The sequence below is a fragment of the Alosa sapidissima genome, chromosome 10 (assembly GCF_018492685.1).
Source record: "Alosa sapidissima isolate fAloSap1 chromosome 10, fAloSap1.pri, whole genome shotgun sequence".
NCBI classification, from domain to species: domain Eukaryota; kingdom Metazoa; phylum Chordata; class Actinopteri; order Clupeiformes; family Clupeidae; genus Alosa; species Alosa sapidissima.
In genome coordinates this window covers 30,784,768-30,804,715 of record NC_055966.1, presented here as the reverse complement: position 1 = coordinate 30,804,715, position 19,948 = coordinate 30,784,768, and the positions used below count along the sequence as shown (strand labels likewise).

General features: G+C 42.3%; 1 protein-coding gene and 1 pseudogene across 5 annotated transcripts; one reads left to right on the top strand and one right to left on the bottom strand.

Moving 5' to 3' along the window:
* The first annotated feature begins 525 nt into the window (after positions 1 to 525).
* Positions 526 to 16,851, top strand: si:dkeyp-84f3.9 (zinc finger protein 729). 5 transcript variants are annotated; one of them, XM_042106915.1, is made up of 8 exons: positions 4,709 to 4,940; positions 5,585 to 5,646; positions 6,617 to 11,044; positions 11,196 to 11,307; positions 13,179 to 13,351; positions 13,576 to 14,181; positions 15,108 to 15,407; positions 15,711 to 16,851. In XM_042106915.1, exons 3-8 carry the CDS (start codon positions 7,429 to 7,431, stop codon positions 15,881 to 15,883), a joined length of 4,980 nt encoding a protein of 1,659 aa, XP_041962849.1. In that variant the 5' UTR covers positions 4,709 to 4,940; positions 5,585 to 5,646; positions 6,617 to 7,428; the 3' UTR covers positions 15,884 to 16,851. The 5 variants fall into 5 exon arrangements, with proteins under 5 accessions (XP_041962850.1, XP_041962849.1, XP_041962853.1 ...); XM_042106916.1 differs by lacking the exons at positions 4,709 to 4,940; positions 5,585 to 5,646 and adding an exon at positions 526 to 773; XM_042106919.1 differs by lacking the exon at positions 5,585 to 5,646 and having other exon boundaries at positions 13,594 to 14,181.
* On the bottom strand, positions 16,261 to 18,779 carry LOC121720027 (annotated as a pseudogene).
* Between the last annotated feature and the right edge of the window lie 1,169 nt (positions 18,780 to 19,948).

Genomic DNA, 19,948 nt, shown 5'->3' with positions numbered 1-19,948 from the left:
ATACTATATATTAATTTTGTACCAATATTTAAGCTCTCCACATATAATGGGCTTGCAATTTAAGGATTAAACAAGGGGAGGTTGTGTTTTTTAGTCATTTTCATAGGATTAAAATGGTATGTGGGGTACTAGGCACTTGTCACTTATAAAACTAATTGGCATGCAGTACAATTTTTAACGGTCCAATCATAGCCTACCGAGAACATGTCTGTCTTCCACCCTGGGAATAATATCATAGGCCTATATTTATGAACATGGCCTAAGATAAGGCATTTCTGTGTGTGTGTAAAAATTATACAAAATCAAGGGAGGAAGCAATTATGAAAACATTGGAATTTAACATAAAAATGCACAGATCTTACTTTTGGGACCTATTAGTATAGGGAATGAGCAAAATCTGAGACATGCATGCAGCAACCATCTTCCTGGATTTTGTCTGATTTCACACGGAATGACCCACCAAACAAACTTTGTTATAGTATAGCTATATACTATAACAAAGTTTGAATATACAAAACAATGTCAGGAAACATACTGGTAGTTGTATAACCAAGTGCACCGCTCTATACTCCATGTGTTTAACAAACTAGGTGTTTCTTAGCGTGAACATTGAGTGTTTTGCCATTCAGAACGCGCGTGGCACTAGTGAGCTGGGTGTTGCATCTACACAGTTCCCTTTGGAGAAGAAATCTCCCTCTTCAAAATGGCGGGTGTTGTCTAGCGCGGAGCGCTGCACGGATTTGTCTTACTGTCTATGGGCACGGATGTGTAGCGTAAGTTATTGTTGTTACATTAAGTATTGGGTAAATGTATGCTTAAGTAGGCCGACCTTATGCTTTGCATTTAAATACTTTTCTCTCTGCTCTGAAATAACTTGTATTATGGCAAGCTATCGCTTTAAGGGAGTGCTAGAAATAGCGACGAGCTGATGTGTAACTGTTTTGACTAGTCTTGTGACAAGTTGTGTTTTTAGATTAACTTTACAATGATGTGCATATTGACAAATGTAAAGTCTGGAAGTACAGGTGTGGGCGGTGGTGGCTATAATATAATCGATGCATCGCTGTTCTCACGTGGAAGGTTATGCATCAATACAAGGAAACAGTCTGAAACTGCTAAACAATATACGTAGCCTAATTAAAATGCATATTAATTTAGACAACTTATTCAAAACCATTTCAATGACATATGCAGTGTAATGGTTAATGAACAGTTGATTTACAATTAGCCTACAGTTGATTTACAGAGGACACACCACACGAAGACCTGTCAAAGGATACCAAAACACATTGTAAACAACTAGCGTGACTAACGGTACCCTTAATGAAAAGTTAATATGCTGGTGATACACAAGGCAACATTTTAAGCAATATTGCCGGGCAGTGTTCCTAGTTTTGTGGTTCTGGCACATTCCCATTGATATTGAGTCATATATTTTTTTTCTAGAGAGATGATCCAATCAGAACACATGGAACTGGTTATGTGGTTGCCCTGCAACTTTGCTCAAGAAGTTGCCCCATGTACCATCACCTTTACAGATATACTTAGCCTTACATGTAGCGGAATCTTCAGATGATAGCCAGGCAGTAGCCTACATAAGTGGAAGTATAGCCTATAGCAATGTAAAAATAATCCATCAGATACAGGCGCTATTATGCATTAGGGTAATAATATTAAAAGTATTGCATTGTCTTCCATCCTACAAAGTTTGGGCAGGCTAGGACTACTATTATGGTATTAATGCCCAAACATGGCCACTAAGGTACGGAATTTCAGAGTGTAAAAATGATACAAAATCAAAGGGGGAAACATTTATAAAAATGTTACAGGACTTAGTTTTGGGACCTAAATATTAGGTAGACAAGCATTGAGCAACATCTCAGACGGTGCAGCAACCATTTTCCTGGATTCTGTCTTTTTTGACCCTTAACTGACTCTGGCTACACTCTGTTCAGGGATTCAGACATCAGCAGACCAGTGAATATTCACAATATCACTCCTATTTGATTGTTGGAGTATTGTGTGTAGATTGATGAGAAAAAAAATTAATTGAATCCATTTTAAGATGAGTCTGAAACATAACAAAAGTGAAGCGCTGTGAAATGCACTGTAGATTTGCGACAAACTATCAAGCTTGATGTCTTGTGTGTCTCGTTTTTCAGTAACATCAACATGGCTACACTGTGGCACCAATCATACCAGAAGCCACAGATGAGTTTTCCCACCACCTGGAGCATCTCTGAACAGACACAACCCACCATCGTATTTTGCATTGCTTGTGAGCAAAAATTTCCAGACAAAACGTCATTGGAGGACCATGCATGCCCAGTGGTCAGCTTCATTTGCACCTGTGGGAAGGGGTTCACTGATTACTTGGAGATGCTCTTCCATCGAAATAGCCACAGTGACACATCATCTTTCCAGTCAGATCACATCAGCATCATGAAGCACAGAACACAAGATGCACAGCTAGGGGAGATGAAGCTTCGGATGCTTGAAAGCATCGATCAGACGCTGCAGCATGCACAGAAGCCTGATTTGTTAATGCCCTTTACAGCACAGATGAAGCACGCACCACCTGTGATCCCTGCCTTAACTCTCCTTGCCCCTCCCACATTATCTGCACCACCTGTTATGGTCCGAATCCCTCCTCCTGTGTCTTCTTCATACACTTTCTATCCTTCTGTGATTCCTTATAAATCCTACTCTTCAAAAAACATGCCCTCCACAGCCCGTCCAGTGCCAACTGCAGCCCCAAGGGTTCCACAGTCATATGCCACAGTGAACCTTACTCGGCAGTTTCAACCAGTTGTGCGTCTTCAGACCAAGCAGTTGTTCCATGCCGGGGGTCCCTATATGTGTGCAACCTGCAGAGTCATTTTCTGGGCCAAGAAATTGCTGGTGGAACATATTGTTTCTCATTCATTAACACACATTCACGGTTGCTGGCGCTGTGGACTGCTGCTGCTTGGTAACACTCCTCTCCCTTCCCGCCACTCATGTGGTGCATATTACGCAAGCAACAGAGACCGATTCACAACCGGCCGCTTTGTTTGTAATGTTGCTTCCAATGACCAGAGACGGTATTCTGTATCGCGGTGTTCACATTGTCCTGCAGCCTTTTTTCAACCGTGGCACTTGCAACGACATATAAAAAGAATGCACATGGGCAAAAATGTGTTTTGTTTCCCCAAGATTGAGACGGATAAAAGAAAAACTGAAACGAAAGCACAGGTAGCTTTGGCACCAGTGACCTATGGACAGGTGATCAAAATGTCACAACAACAGCCTGTAAGAAAAATTACTGAAATGCCAGGATGGAACGGAACGGTGAACGGAACGGTGAAGCGCACGGTGGGCCAGCCTGATAGGAAGATCCTACAACAAACGATGGCCAGTGTGCTGATGTCTGTGGAAACGGAGCCACAGGCACCTTTGGAGAATATCGCACATGTAACAGGGAGAAATGTGGCCGAAAGAGGGGCACTGAAGGTGGCAGAGACTAGGGTAGAAGATTTAAAGCGACAAAGGACAAAGGTGGCAGAAATTGTGCCTGAAGAACAGACTCCGATGAGTTGCGTGATCTGTGGCAAGAATTTCAAAACTATGCAGTTGCTCGGGCAGCACTGGTGCAACAGAAAACTGACATTGTTGAGGCAGGATAAACTGCAGAGTATGCCTCTCAAGTGCACAGGTGGGTACAGAGGTTCGCTTAGTAGGTCATCCCCTTACCCTTTGGTGGGAAGAGACTCTGATGGGATGGTGACACTCCGGCTACAGACTTCCCATGATGCAGAGACATGTGAACCAGTACTTAGGAATAGTAAAACAGGGCCTGTTGAATTGAGTTGTACTACTTTGTTCAAGTCTGTTGCTGTGCAAACTAAACCAGAATATGATGATGGGAGTTATGATGCAGCAATAAATTCTAGTACAGCTAGTTCCTGCCCCAACCAAAGTTTGACCATTGAGGAACAGATAGATCCAAAAGATCATTTGGTAATGTCAATTTGCTAAGTGTAATGAATGTCAAAACATTTGATGGAGTTTCTGATCCATGATGAGGGAAAACACCTCAAAAATGTAACATGCAATATGAATAGTATAAAGTGGGAAGGGGCTGCAAAAAAAGGGGGTCATATCCATTGTAGAATATCAGCTATGACAAGATTGCTCTGCTCTTTGCCAGACAGTCTGATAGATTTACAACAGGATCATCTTTTGGTGAAACTATGTTTTAGAAAATAAAATTGCAATGCACTTAAGATTTTTTTTTATATGTGATGCGATTCTTTTTCAGTTTTTTTATTATAATTAATGTGAACATGAATTGACCCCTCAATTTTTGAATGAAATATTGCTTCAAATTGCAATATTTTGTCTCTAACTAAATAAAGTTATTGAGAGTTTAAGTTGTATGTGTTTCTATTGTCCTTTAGAGCGATGTAGGCGCCTTTAGCTAGTTTCTAATAAATTACAAATGAAACTGAAATAAACTTTGGTTTTAAACATACATTGTTTTGACCTTTGGTATGCAGGTCTATCTCTTCCATCTTTTACTTAAGTGAAATTATTATATTACGATCTAGGAAGAAACACAAATCCCCTGCTACTTTGCTCTCCTGAGAAATCTACCACTTCACAGTCTATGCATTACATATCAATGACGTAGCAGACATTTTCCGCTCTTGCGCGGATGTGTTTTAGCAAATAAAATGCTACAGAGTTAGCTGGCGGTGAACAGCACTGCTAGCTGGCTAATGCAAAGCATAGTCGAGCATCAAGCAAATTTGTAGGTTGATTAGTAACAATAGAAAATAGGCAAGCTAGAAAACGTTCGTTGTAGCAGAGGTTGTAGTAGATAGTCACTCGTTATGGATGTGCACATCTAACCAGCTGGCTAATTTCATATATTTCTATCTGGCGATTGTTAACGTATGGTAAGAAATAATACTCAATTGAATATAAAAAGTCACGATTACTGCATGCTTTTCCATAACGGGGCTTTTGTAACGACATTCAAGTGTTATTGCCAATGATAAAGGAGTAGGTTAGCCGTACTGTTAATAGGGTTAAAACAGGAATGCGTAGTTGTAGCACTGGTGTGGCTAGAGATTTTTGTGCAGAACTTCTTTCATTGTCCCTCGAGATTGTAACTGTTTATGTAACTGGCGACAAGTAAGGTTGTTCGTTGCCTGATAACGTTAGCATATTCCGTCTTGTAATTTCATTTTAGTTTATTGACGTGATTGTAAGTCGTTTTCGGACAAAAGCGTCTGCCAAAAAATAAGCAGTAGCCTAGGCTATGCTAGTTTTGCAACGTTAATGCAAACCTATTCCATCAAAGAGCGTGTTGTCACGTATGGCATGAAATAAACATCTTTCGTTAACGCTGATTTAGCATCGACGTAAAAAATGGTTGTCTTCAGCTAAAGTGTTTACGTGTAGCCATGCATCATTTATCGAAGTGTCCATGTGTAATGTGTCCTGAAAACAAAAACAAGTGCTTCAATACCCCCAACGTTAATGTTTGAAATTAACACTGCCTCCTCACCTGTGACATTTGTTCGTATATGGTATGCAGACATCTGTCAGAACATGATTTGACATTACAGCATCAATAGTGGAGCTTGCAGTGATTGGCAGGTAGGAGATAATCATAGGTTAAATTCCCAAGTAATATGGGACAACTTTTTTAACAATGTTACTGGGCAGCCTAACCAGTGCCATTTATTCTGATTGGATGATCATGACGATTTGCTCACTGAAGAATTAAGTTATCCAGAAAATAAATAGTTGCCCAAAATCAATGGGAACATTGTCCAGCAACATTGCTCAAAAAAGTTGCCCCATGTATCATCAGCTTTAGAATAGTCAGCCTCTAATATTCTTTTTATGTGTGCAAGTAGAGGTGCACCGGAAATAAGTTGTAACGTTAGCGAAGGCCAAGTTGTTAGTGATATATAATAATAGTAATTCCACCATCATGTCATTAAGTAGGCCTACTTGTCTGTCTGGGTGTAGTAAGGGGGCCTGGAAACCCTGGTACATTGGTCAGGGGCCCTGGAACATGTCAAGCCATACAATTTTGTTTATATCTAGATAGGCCATGGTGAGTGATTTTATCCTCAGGTGCATGGTGGATAATATGGCCACTATCTTTGTAACACATAGACCTGGGAGTTCTTGCAGGACTATAGACTACACTCTTCAATTGAAGATTAGGACAAACCAGCTTTAGGTTACCTGTTAAACATAAACCAGGGTTTGGTTACACATATCAATATAGCTTGTAGCTATATGGCTTTGCCAGTGATGGTAGCCTGGAAGAGCAAATGAACCTTCAAATTTTGTCCAAAAAAACGAATTGAATCCATTTCAAGATGAGTCTGAAATATAACAAAGTGTGAAAAACTTGAAAGGGTCTGAATACTTTCCGGTTGCACTGTAAATCAGAATAAGGGACACCATTTATTTTGTATTGGCAAGGTTCCAAATAGGACTTTTAAAAGCCCTTGGGACAATTAGAGAATATTACTACAACATATTTGAGCTATACTCATTATGATGTTGTTTGTGTGGAAATACCTTAACACTTTTTCTTTGTTGTCTGTAGGCCTGGCTGCTGTCCTACTCCGGCTGTCACATGTGACGAAATCAGAAAGGAAGAAAGGCACAAACAGGTCAAGGATTTTACAATTCTGCCTGATACGGAATTTTACACTGTGGCTGAAATGACGGCACCATCCTAATACTGACAATGAAAAAGCAGTCGCAAACAAGGATATGATTTTGGCATGAAATGGACCAGTGGCTTATTTAGCCAGAGATGACTGTTTGATATCATCGCTATTGCCCCAGAAACAAAGGCAGGTGTTGTTGAAATACCTCTAGCTCCTGCCTTACAGCTGATATAAAAGAAACTTCAAGAAAAAAAAACTTTATTCTCAAGACATTTTTGTGAAAACAGTTGGTTGTTTTTCCTTCCTGGATTGGCCTAAAGATTTAACCTGCCTTGAGGAAAAGACAATTTTTGAAAGCAATATGTTTTGGTCCTAATACGATATGTACTCATGCTCACTTAAGCACGGAAACCTTTGATGCTAAAGATCTGTGGTTGAGATCTGCTACAAAAGAGACTTGGATTCAATAGAGAATGTGACATTAGGTTTGTCATGCAAGTGCCTGCTGATGAAGGCTGGTAGTAAGCATTATGTAATATTAACTGAGTGATGATGGCCTTGTAAGACTGTGATGGCTATAGATAGAAATCGATACCTGAAAGTGCATAAAGTCTGTTTATAGTTACTTACTTTCTAGTTCTAGTACACAAGTCAACTCTAGAAGCTACCTCCCAATATAGGAGTGTTTATGAAAAGAAAATAAAAAAATAGCCTTAAGTGTATGATATAACCTATTGAGAAAAACATGACATCTCAGATTACACAGATAGATCCTGAAGTGATAAAAGGTGGTTCAAATATCAATGAAACTGATCAAGTAAATGCAAGTGACTCCAAGGACTGGCAGGAAAAGGGCCGACCTGAAGAATGTGTACTCAAAGTAACACGCAAAGTTGGCAGACCCGCTAAGAACAAGACTGCCTTAGACAAACAGTATTCTAATCAGGACAGCACAAAATCAACACAGACCCTCCCTCTTGATCCACTAAAATCTGAGAAACGTTCAAAAAATCATGGATTAAAAACTGACAGCACTGACTTGAGAAGGTATAGTCGAGCGTGTAAAGACAAGAAGGACGGCAATTCTCCGAATGAGCTGCGCAGGACGAAACGTCAACAAACCAACTCAACAAAGCCTCTGTCTCAGTCAAAGAAGGCTAAGTCGATTCCTTCACATCACAAATCAGCCTACAATCAACCTGTTCACACTCAGCAGGGCATGGGAAGGAAACGGCAAGCTTTAAGCATTAATGTGAAGGAAGGGAGTCCACAGGTTTCCTCAAACGTGCCTGACTCGCCTTCCCTGGATGTTAAGCCTCTGAAAATTGAACCCAATGAGTCACTAGGAAGAGGTAAGCTAAGTAAACTAAGAATATACAGTAATCAAGGACGTAAAGCAGTCAGGCCAATTAACCAGTCAAAATTACAGAGCAAGTTGGTTACAAAGCCAGCTAGAATGGAAAAAAACAGAGCTCAACAAAAACTGAATTCACGCCTTAAAACTAGGGCAAGGGGGTCACTACGGACTGAAGTGAGTAAGAATGCTACCTCACCAGGCAATTCAAGGACCTGTAAACCTGGAAAGCCTACACATACCAACATTGCTCTGGATGTGAAGCCTGAAAAAGATGACACAAATTCCATAGCCTGCACATCTGAGACCATCAAGGAGGAGGTTTCATTTAATACCCTATGTGAGATTAAATTTAAAAAGCCTCGAAAAATAGACAAACGGAGTAAAAGATTTCGAAGGATGAAGGCAGAGGCATTGCTTAACTCAGAGAAAGCCTCTAGTACTGTGGGAAACACAGAAGATGAGAAAAGTGGATCCTTAAGCCCCATGTTGGATGATCAAAATATTGACATGTCTGTGAGCAGTGTTAAAGAGGAAGGCCATCTGACGTCGGAACAAAAAACGACAAATGCATTTACAAAATTGCCTTCCCAGCCCACTGGCTCTAAGCGCAAATATCGGAAGAAGCGCACATGGTGGAAAGATAAAAGGAGAGGACAATTAAGACCTACAGGGAGACGAGACATGAAAAAACTTCCCAGTGTGGAGACCATCCATAATATTGAGTCTGTTTCATTACACAGCCAATCTCATGTACATAGTGATAAAACACAGCTGGCTACAAGTTTTGAATATGCTCTCCAGGGCAGTGTTGAACCTCAGGCAGCATCTTGCCCTAAACAAGTGATTGACAGTGAAAATGATGAAAGGGATGCTCCTATAAAATCACATTTGGGAAACAAAAATGACAGAGTCAATGAAGGAAATTCAGATGTAGAGAAATCCGACCCATTGGGACAGAGTGATGGTGAGATGGAATTGGATGGGTCGGAGATAGAAGTTTCTAAAGCGTTGAGTCTGCCCAATCCAGACCTCTCTGCACCACCAGAAATAGACATGACGGATGTTTCATCTCTTGTGACTCCAGTAGTGGTAGACTTTGATGTGCTAGATGAAACAACTGAACAGAGTAATGTGAAATCTGACGAATACCCTACCCATAACAGCTCCGCAATGACCAGGTCCAATTCTGTTCCTTACAATCAGTCTGGCGGCCAACCCACCAGAGGCGGCCGTAGGCGCCGGGGAGGAGGCCCTATGAAATGTGAGTTTTGTGGCCGTGTTTTTATCCACATGTCTGCCTATGTCATCCACGTGCGGATTCATACTGGCGAGAAACCACATGCTTGCAACGTATGCGGCAAGGCGTTCGCTCAAAGGTCCAACCTTAATGCTCACATGAGGGTCCACCAAGGGGTGAGGAGGATCCAATGCTGCGGTGTCCAGTTCGCCAGTTTGACTTCATTCCGCCAGCACCGCAAAACCCATGGGGACGAGGTGAGCAGAGCAGATGAGCACTTGAGCGGTTCTGAAGACTCGCCAGGCAGCCGGGGTACAGGGAACCTCTGCCCTTGTCCCATTTGTGGCAAAAACTTCCGCTATCGCTCCATGCTGAAGACTCATATGCGAGTCCACAGTGGTGAGAAACCCTTTTCTTGCAAAGTTTGCGGCAAGTCTTTTTCTCAAGCCACCACAGTCCGTGTCCACGAGAGGATACATTGGTCAGTCAAGCCTTACGTCTGCCCCAAGTGTGGCCGAGGGTTTTCCCAACTAGGAACTCTCAAGGTCCATGCTTGCAAAGCCCAAGTTGATGCTCCCGTCGCCGCAACTATAGCTTATCGTTGCCATCTGTGCCACAAATACTTTAACGATAAACATATGTATGAGCTTCATGTGCAGTCCCACACTGACACTCAGCGGTACGGCTGCAAATCTTGTGGCGAGAGATTCAGCCTTCGGTCTGAGCTTGTCACCCATCGTTACTATTGTTCTCAAATTAAGACTACAGACCTTAGACCCCCATCTCCTTACTCTCCCCCACCAAGCCCCTCTCCCCCACCAAGCCCCTCTCCCCCACAAAGTCCCATGTGTCCGCAAACAGAGCGCCCTCTGAAATTACGCCAACTCACAAACATGCAAACAGCTTCTGCCGTACTGAAAGCAAAAATGCAGGCAAACACAACGCAAGAACAAGACGCTAACCACAAAAAACAACTGCCTTTGCTGACATGTCCCGTTAAGCTAATGACCAACATGATTGATGATGAGTGCTTGAATGCGGAAAAGCCGTCGGTCATCACTCCAATCATATCCCAATTGAATAATCTGGACCAGAAGTCAGACCCAAGAAAGTATTTCTGCCCACGCTGTGGTCGAATGTTCAGGCACGTGATGAAGCTGCGAGCCCACATGCTCACCCATTCTCAAAGTGAGGGGTACACCTGTGGGTGTGGTAAGACGCTGCAAACCTGGAGACAGTTCTGGCAGCACCAGCGTGTACACAGGCAGAAAAAGGGCCGCTTTTTTTGCCCCACGTGTTCTCGGGGCTTTCGGTTCGCAAGTTCATACCGAGACCACCTGCGAGAACATCCCGAGCTGAATGCGTTTGCATGCTCTCTCTGCCCGCTTGCCTTCTCCAATTCCGATGGCCTTAGGGCTCACCAGCGTGATTGGCACAGAAAGACACTACCCTACATTTGCGACATTTGTGGGAGGGGGTTTAGCAGCCAGAGGATGCTGGGCCGACACACCGTTTCACACCAGGCAGTTAACCGGACGTGTTTGAAAGAAAAAGAGGCAGAGGAGGAGCCAGATGTGATGCCTTATCAGTGTGCAAAGTGCGACCTTACCTTCAAGACTGTTGATCTGCTTTTCCAGCACCAGCTGTCCCACTCACTTTCTGAGGACGTTCTGTCCGGGAGCTCAGGAGAGGCTGGAGGCCAAAATCAAAGGAACAGAGAGGAACAGCACAACACCACAACCACCAGCCCTTGCCTAAATACTGACAGTAAGTCACAAACATTTCCCGCTACCACAAATTCTGCTAGCCCGCCACAAGTCTCGCCTTGGCAAAACAACCAGTCGCCAAGCGCCAGGACTAGTCAGGAATCAAGTTTATCACCCCAGAAACCTCCTCAGCTCTCTTCTCCCCATTCCAGCTCCAGTCCCCCTGCCACAGACGAGCAGCTCGCTAGGCAGACGTTCTGTACGTATGGGAAAGCCTCCAGGAGTACGCAGCATCTGTTGGACACCATCCCTGCCCGAGACCAGGTATTTGTGATGGATAAAGGCAGTGATTCCAGCTGTGCAGAGTGTGGCGCTGTTTTCACTGGAGTCTCAGAGCTGTTTGAGCACTACTTACTACATGCAAGAGGAGAGGTGTAGCGTTTTAGTAGCATTCTTCATATAATGTACCTCATTGGGTCCATATTAATTTCATGTGTGTCTTTGTGTGGACAATTATGGAGTTTCAAGAGTCTCCAAGTAGGGATTCATGACATTTTATGTTTACAAATATCATGGGAATTGAAGTTAAGTCTGCTGTTTTATACAATGGAAATCCTTTTAGTGGTACAACCTACTGCTACATTTTGGCAGTTATGATGCATGTCCCTATGATGTTGATCTTTGAGTTTGCATCAGAAGTTACTAAATAAAGTGACCTTTTTTGCTTTGAGTAAATTGAATCGGTATTTCTCAAACCCTTATGAGTTCCACGTCCTTCCTGCTGTATAAGAAATAGTGTTTTATGTGGATTTTAGTAATCCTCTTAAAAGCATGATTTTTTGTCTGCACTCTTTAACAACCTTTAACATCATACACATTATATTTCTTAGCGTTAAAAACGCACTGGAAAAATGCATATATATTTGTAGAAATTCTAAATTTGACTTTGAAGTCGTTGTTCATGGTGAAAATTGGTAAAACATTGTAATTTGTGTCAACAAAAGCCACCTTTTACCTGTAACATTTCTCCAATGACCACAAGGTGGCAGTGAGCGTGCAGCGCCAAAAGTTTTTTTTTTTTTTACTTCCCATTAAACGGAGTTCATTTGAGAGAGGTAAATTGGCCTATTGTGCTCCAGTATGACCCAACATGGTGAAGAGAAAATGCCCTGGCTAAACTTTTCGGAGGGAAGCAGTCAAGGAAAAGCAGACCATGTCAAATGAAAACTTGGAGAATTTACATGATTAGCAGGCTACACATAGATCTGTAAAGAAGTGATTTGAACAAGATCGAATGTAGCCTAAATATGATTTTAAACTACTATCTCAGCAACCAATAATCTAAATATTGGACTGGCAGTTTATTAACAACATTACAATTAAGTAGCCTATAAGGCTACACATTTGAGCTCGTTGTGTTTATCTGCAATAAACGAATGAGTAGGCCTAATAGGCTGAATCTATCAAATGCTAAAACTTTAGTTGGAAACTAATCCCATGGATTATAGTAGCCTATAGCCTCGCTTTTCAAACATTTAGGCTACCTGCGATTATTGCCTGTTGGACAAGCGTATTGCTTAGAAATTCTCAAGAACACACCACATAATTAAGAGTATGTCTTCTGCAGCATAATAAAAACGCGTCCGCTCTATAAAATGACCTACAGCTTATCTGCGGGTTGGCTACATCAAATCATTACGACTGCACAGAGAAAAGGGGCGGGTACTGGGCTACTGTGTCAAATAAAATATGAATAGAACACACTGAATACAGTGGTGGGTAGCCTGCCTAAAAACAACTGATATTAATATAAGGGGCGATGCCTCGTTTTATTACCTTGGTTGCATTCGATCTTTGATAATCCATGCTCTTCTCATAGCCTGTTTATTGTCTTAATCGAGAGTAACCTTTTCCCCTTCTTTTTTAATCACATCGAAAATATCGTTAGCTTGGAACAGGTCTAAATTTCAGTGTTGGAAAAACTGTAGTCTACAAACCGGTTGATAGCTTATCCACGATATATAGCCTACTTTTGTCCTCCTTACCCGGTGTTTTGTCAACTGTAACGCATATTCATATGTGATGTATGTGTAGACTGTGTCTAGCTATGTCGCATTTGATTAGACCTACGGTATGTGAATGTGTTGCAGCCTAACCATTCTCCACGATGAGCATTTTATCTTGCGACCCGATAGGATGGACAGATTTTGCGCGGAAGCAGGGGATTCGGAGTTGGACCGTCTAAGGCTAAATGTTAAGGATGAAGAGGAGGCAAGTATAGCCAAAGATCCTCATTGGTCATCTTTGACGATCATCAAGCAAGAGAATTATGAGGACGTGGGCAGAGGCTCTCATGATGCAGGACCAGGTAGCCTACAATTTGATTTGAAACCTTAAAGAATTGATAATGAGCTTCCATTGATTCATAAATGATTTCCGACTATCATGTCTAATTTGTTCTTATGACATTGAGAGATTTTTATGTCAGTTAAATTATACTTGATAACAAGAGAGCTGGTATTGCAGATAGTTTTGAGAATGGTTCTAACCATTATTACCATAATTAATCCTATTTTCCCATTACTTGTGCAGATGCTCATATCATTAAAGGAAGCCCAGACTGTCCTAGTGGAGTTAGGAGGAAGTGCAAGAGAAAGAGGACACAAGAGCAGGAGGAAGGAGCCAGCGGGCCCAGCACTGTAGTGGACACGGAGGACCCATTCGGAGAATGGAAATGCCCCCTGTGCCAGCACACCTTCAGCTCCTCCTGGCAGCTAACGGGCCACTGCTGCACGGGCATTATGGGCAGCAGCAGTGACGACAAGGCGGGCAACAGGGAGAAGGGGGTGGAATTCTGTTGCCCCGTGTGTGGCGACCGCTTCCTGCACCGCACGGCGTTCATCGTGCACGGGCGGAACCACGTGGGCCAAACCAACTACGCGTGCGGAGAGTGCGGCCGCACGCTGAGAACCCTGCAGGAGCTGGCGACTCACCGCCAGCAGCACTCCCGAGTGGCGGCTCGTCGTCGTCGTCGTCGCTGCTGCCCGGAGTTTTGGCGCGGCCGCTGCAAGTGCGCCCTACAGGCAGCTCATCAAGAGGGTCCAAAGCATGAAAGCCTCAACTCGGAGCGTAAGGGGAAGGACCCCAAACGACTAGGCAGAACTGATGTTACTCTTCCTCCCTCTGCACCTCTTGCAGGTACATAAGCATACGCGTAGCCTCTTTCTTCTGTGTTCAATTGCATGCATGGCCTCTGTCTTAGCCTCACACCCTACATCATCCATTGAAAACACTTTTCTCCTGGGATGGGTCAAGCCTGGTTCCTTCTGACCCTGTCCAAGTTTCCTTGAGCTAGACACTGAACCCTAAATGTCTACTGATGTTGGCGCAATGGAGCCTTCGCCATTGGTGTGTGAACTTGAGTGCTCAGAGGAGCAGAAAAGTGCTTTATAATAAATGCAGTCCGTTTACCATTCTGGTTTAGGGTATGTATCAGGGTTCATCAGCAGTTCACCCATACTCATACCCTGTTTAATGCTGAGTGACCTTCTGACCTCTTGCACCGAATTGATGATGATCTGTCTCCATTTTTTCCAATTGGTTTCGCCCGTTGCAGTACTCAGTTGCAGTAAGGACAGATATAAGAAAACTTTCTTACCCACAGCAATAGCACTGTACAACGACTCTCCTTTGAGTAGAGAGAGACAACTTATTTTTTAATCTTTTATATCTAATATGGAGGCAATTGTCTTGATTTATGTCTTATTAGGCAGTTACACCTTGACAGCTACCACATGCTATGTCTTGTGGGTGAAAGTAATTTTTTGTTTATGTATGTGGACTATATGTGTGCTTGCTGTATGTTCTTAAGGCTGCGGAAACAACTGAATTTCCCTGTGGGATAATTGAAGTATATCTATCTATCTGCTGCTGTTTAAATAAAAGTATATCTCTATCTATCTATCTATTTGCTGCTGTTTAAATTAAAGTATATTTATCTATATATATATATATATATATATATATATATATATATATATATATATATATATATATATATATTCGCTGCTGTTTAAATTAAAGTACATATATCTATCTATCTATCCTATCTATTTGCCACACAGTTCAGGGTCTCCAGTCCCCCCAGTGCCCGCTGTGCTTTGTGACCTACCGCGACATGAAGACGGCAGAGACACACATGCGCTTGAAGCACCCGGGCCACTACGAGCAGCAAATCAGCGGCGACACTATTTTCGCCTGCAACATCTGCAACGAGACCTTCCCCTCCTCACACCTGCTGTCGGCACACCAGCGTAGTCACACTGAATGGGTACAGCAGACCAAAGCAGGTTCTCGGGCTGCCTCAAAGAACCGCAAGCCGCACAGCATCGCACACCTCACAGCTCATCGCCGTAAAGTAGAAGGTTTGTGCATGCAAGACATATTAGGCTAGTCATTATCATTGATGTGGTCATATTTAAATGTATAATTCTAATTAATTTGCTATATAATTTAGAAATTTAGAATGTTGTTATGCAGAATGTTATACACCCCCATTTACAAAATAGGATGCTGTGTAAAATTAAAATAAAAACTGAATAATATGCAAATCATGTAAACCCATATTTAGTTGCAAAGAGAGCATAGGCAATATATCAAATGTTGAAACTGACAAATTGTACTATTTTATGAAAAGTATATTTATGTAGGACTATAATGTTTTACAGAATGTCTTAAAAATGGCAGCATGAGATGCGTCTCCTGTCACATTATTTTCACCGACCCTCGATCATGGGAGCGTCACATGAAGTCTAATCGACATGAGCATAACCTATCCACTGAGACTGCCACATGGACTCCTGCAGCCCCTTCGACAGAAGCACCGGGTTCAGCTGTCTGACCTAGGGAGAGATACATCCTGGAAAGCTCTCTCACCAAACTCTGTGATTAAGCACACACACCAACTGATAAAGCTAACAACATAGACAATTATTTGTTAATAAACTATTATTCTACAGTTTCGCATTACAGTTTTGAAAGAGCATTGACACTACTGACATTTTTTTAAATACAACACATTGTACTACATTACACACAAGTAGCCTACATTAAAGAAATATGTTCAATTATATGTATACAGAATACATTGATTTATTCCTATTACTCAAAGTACATTCTATTTACAAATGGGTGCACTTTTGCTCAGCAATTATTGTATTCTTTAATAGATTCACAGAATAAATGGTATGCTGTAGTCAGGTCTTGTTTTTATTCATATTACATGGCCATGGTTTCAGCGATCCAGGAGTTATAGTTGCAAACCCTGGTGTAGACTCCAGGCTTGTCCTTAAGAGCACAACTATAACCCCAGGATACCACCCCCTGCAGCTTCTCATCACACACCACAGGGCCACCAGAATCACCCTGAGAGGGCCAGAAAAGACAATAAAAAGAGTTCAAAGAAAAAGTCTCTGGCTGAACAAGAGGTATTCGGGCCAATCGAATTGTTTGAGCGTGCTTAGTAAGAGGATGGACAGATGGGCAACAGTGCCTAGTCATTCACGTCACCTGAGTGTGCTTGAGTTGATTTTGTTTACAATGAAAAAGCTGTCGTTAGATTAGCGAGATGTTTAGATTTCACTATGGCAAAAAACTGTGATTAACGCATTGTTCTAGAAGATGGATGGTTTTGCCTGTTCTCTCAATAGGATTTACATACTGTATTTCACTGCTTTATTGGCAAGGTCTAGATCAGTGGTTTTCAAACTTTTTCTGTCATTCCCCACTTTGGAGGTTGGGAATTTTCAAGCCCCACCTGACCCTATCAACCTGGCAAAATGGCAGGCCTAACATTAAAATATTTTTTTTCACGTTTTGGTTCCCTGTTACATTTCCCATCTCGGTCTGCTGGATCAGATGTAATTTTAATTCATATGTCGGTCTGTTTATGACTTCTTTGTTTGTGTGTGGCTATTTGTTTTGAATCTATGATCTTCCTTGTCACAAAAAAAAAAATAATTTCCACTTGTTCATCGCGCCCCACCTGTCATGTCTCTATTCCCCACCAGTGGGGCCCGCCCCACACTTAGATAGATAAATAGATAGATAGATACTTTATTGATCCCCAAGGGGAACCAATTACGCACAGAGGCATTTTTTCCCTGTATTATTATTATTTCCCTGTTGAACTTGAAACACGGTCCCATAATCAAATCAAAATGGCCCGATACAAGACTCAAATTCTATGCCAGGCAACAAAATGTACTTAATAAAGAGGAGTATAAAAGGGGACAAAAAACACCAATCACAGTGTGTTTAAGGCCTGCATGACATGGCTTTCTCGCCTGCAACCACTTCATGCCTTCTAAAGAATTGACAGTTCAGGTAACATTACCTGGCAGGAATCCTTGCCACCCTCCATGTAGCCTGCACAGAACATGTTGTCCGTGATCTGACCACCAGGGTATGTGTCTGCATACGTGCTATCACTGATGATGGGGATTTCCAGGCATCTGAGATTGATTGGATAGTAATCTACCATCAACACAAAAGAGAAACACCCGCGTCAGTTCCCCTTTCAGGGTTAGGAAGGAACAATATTACTATTGGAATATATAGCTAATTCTGAATGTGCGTCATTTACTTTTTCTTGAATTTCCCCTTGGGGATCAATAAAGTATCTATCTATCTATTTTTTAATTAAGCTCTTGATTGCAAAAGATGTTGTTGTTGGGGCAGCCGTGGCCTACTGGTTAGCGTTTCGGACTTGGAACCGGAGGGTTGCCGGTTCGAACCCCGATCAGTAGGCACGGCTGAAGTGCCCTTGAGCAAGGCACCTAACCCCTCACTGCTCCCCGAGCGCCGCTGTTGTTGTAGGTGCTTGAGTGTGTTTCACTAATTCACGGATTGGGATAAATGCAGAGACCAAATTTCCCTCACGGGATCAAAAGAGTATATATAGGCCTACTTACGGGCAGCCGTGGCCCACTGGTTAGCACTCTGGACTTGTAACCGGAGGGTTGCCAGTTCGAGCCCCGACCAGTGGGCCGCGGCTGAAGTGCCCTTGAGCAAGGCACCTAACCCCTCACTGCTCCCCGAGCGCCGCCGTTGTAGCAGGCAGCTCACTGCGCCGGGATTAGTGTGTGCTTCACCTCACTGTGTGTACACTGTGTGTGTTTCACTAATTCACGGATTGGGTTAAATGCAGAGACCAAATTTCCCTCACGGGATCAAAAGAGTATATATACTATATACTTATACTTCCTTATGTTCCTTACTGCCACTTCCACTGGTGTTGCCCCACCCAGAGACCAGGCAGTGGGTTCCAGCGCCGGCACAGCTGGAGGGCAGGGCCACTGTGCTGCACATACTGGTTGAGGGTGGCGGGCTTGCTCAGCTTGATCAGCATGATGTCGTTGTCCTGGCTCTGGCTGCTGTAGTTCGGGTGGAGGACCCCGGATAGAACCCGGAAGAATATTTTTGGTTCTCTGGGCCTAATGTTTGTGTCTATTATGTCTTACAATACACCTCACAACAGACAATTCTGGCAACATTATACCATATCTCACTAAAAAGTGTGTTGTGTACACATAATCAAACTTATTCACACACTGTTATAGCAAGAAGTAGGAATTATTATTATGCAGTTTGAGTCTAGCAGTTTTAGTTGTTATAGAAACAGCTGCTTGATTTGAGTGCACGTACGTTGTAGGGAGAGTGGCACAGTCTCAAAAAACGTATTCCGTGTATTTCTTTTCCTATCTAAACATAATAAGGTGTGTACACATTAAAGACATGTATGTTGCTATGTTCCAGAAAATGCAGTAACATAGTGGGTCTGATGTTACTTACAACTAGTCTTGCTGATCCTATAGCAGTTAACCACCTGTCTTGAACTGACACTCAACTGTTTAAAAACAGCACTCACTGATGCACTTATCTTACTGTACTATACCTTTATTAAATTGTCTTAAACTTGTTGAGAGAATTGCTTTAAAACGTAAACTGTTTACCATGTTGTTAGTCGCTTTGGTTAAAAATGCGTCAGCCAAATGTAATGTAATGTTCTTACGACTGGTAGCAGTGAGCAGCAGACACAACCCATTCGCTGGAGATCAGGGAGCCCCCACAGAAATGGTATCCAGCATTCAAAGACACCTGGTAGGGCACGCTATGTCTTTTGCACTCCTTCCCTCTAACAATTTTATCGTCCTCACTCTTTGCAGGGGCAGCAGCTAATACAAAGATAAATGTTACAGTTGGTAATTACTTTATGCCCACTTTCCATAACATGATACAAAACGTAATGCAATAACATCCTGATAAATGTAGGTACAGCACGAATGACATTTGAAGGGGAGATTTAGGGGAGAAGGGGAGATACCTATTTGACATAAATCTAAAAGATAGCATTAAAGGAGATTTTGACAAAAAGGCAAGCATGTATTGCAGGCTGTGTGCAGAAAGGTATGCGGTTTAAGGTTCCACGGTTTAAGACTCACATGCAACTGCAAAACACACCAGGAAAACAATGGCCCTCATCGCGTGATCTTGTGTGGTGGAAGAAATTCAGAATCCGAGAAAGATCTCATATATTTGTCCGCAGCCTTTACAATCTATTACACTCAAGGACATCAGTTCCTACGTGACAGAACATGGTGCTGTATTTTAACAAGTAGGAATCAATGTTCTCGTTGCATGTTATTGATTAGCAGCAGTTAATCTAGCAGACATTTTTTTGATCAGAGAGGTGGTCGGTCATGTGCATTCCCAGAGAAGATTTACAGCTGCAACCACCTGGCAATGCAAAAAGGCTTTGCTAAGCAGAACTGACTCACCACCAGTGGTGGAATGTAACGAAGTACAAATACTTCGTTACTGTACTTAAGTACATTTTCCACGTATTTGTACTTTACTTAAGTAAAATTTATAGTGCATACTTTTGACTTTTACTTCGTTACATTTT

Coding starts and splice junctions, on each gene's coding strand:
- si:dkeyp-84f3.9 (XM_042106916.1), top strand. CDS start 7,429: ATGACATCTCAGATTACACAGATAGATCCTGAAGTGATAAAAGGTGGT. Junction 13,352..13,575: donor CTCTCATGATGCAGGACCAG/GTAGCCTACAAT, acceptor TTACTTGTGCAG/ATGCTCATATCATTAAAGGA. Junction 14,182..15,107: donor TCCCTCTGCACCTCTTGCAG/GTACATAAGCAT, acceptor TTTGCCACACAG/TTCAGGGTCTCCAGTCCCCC.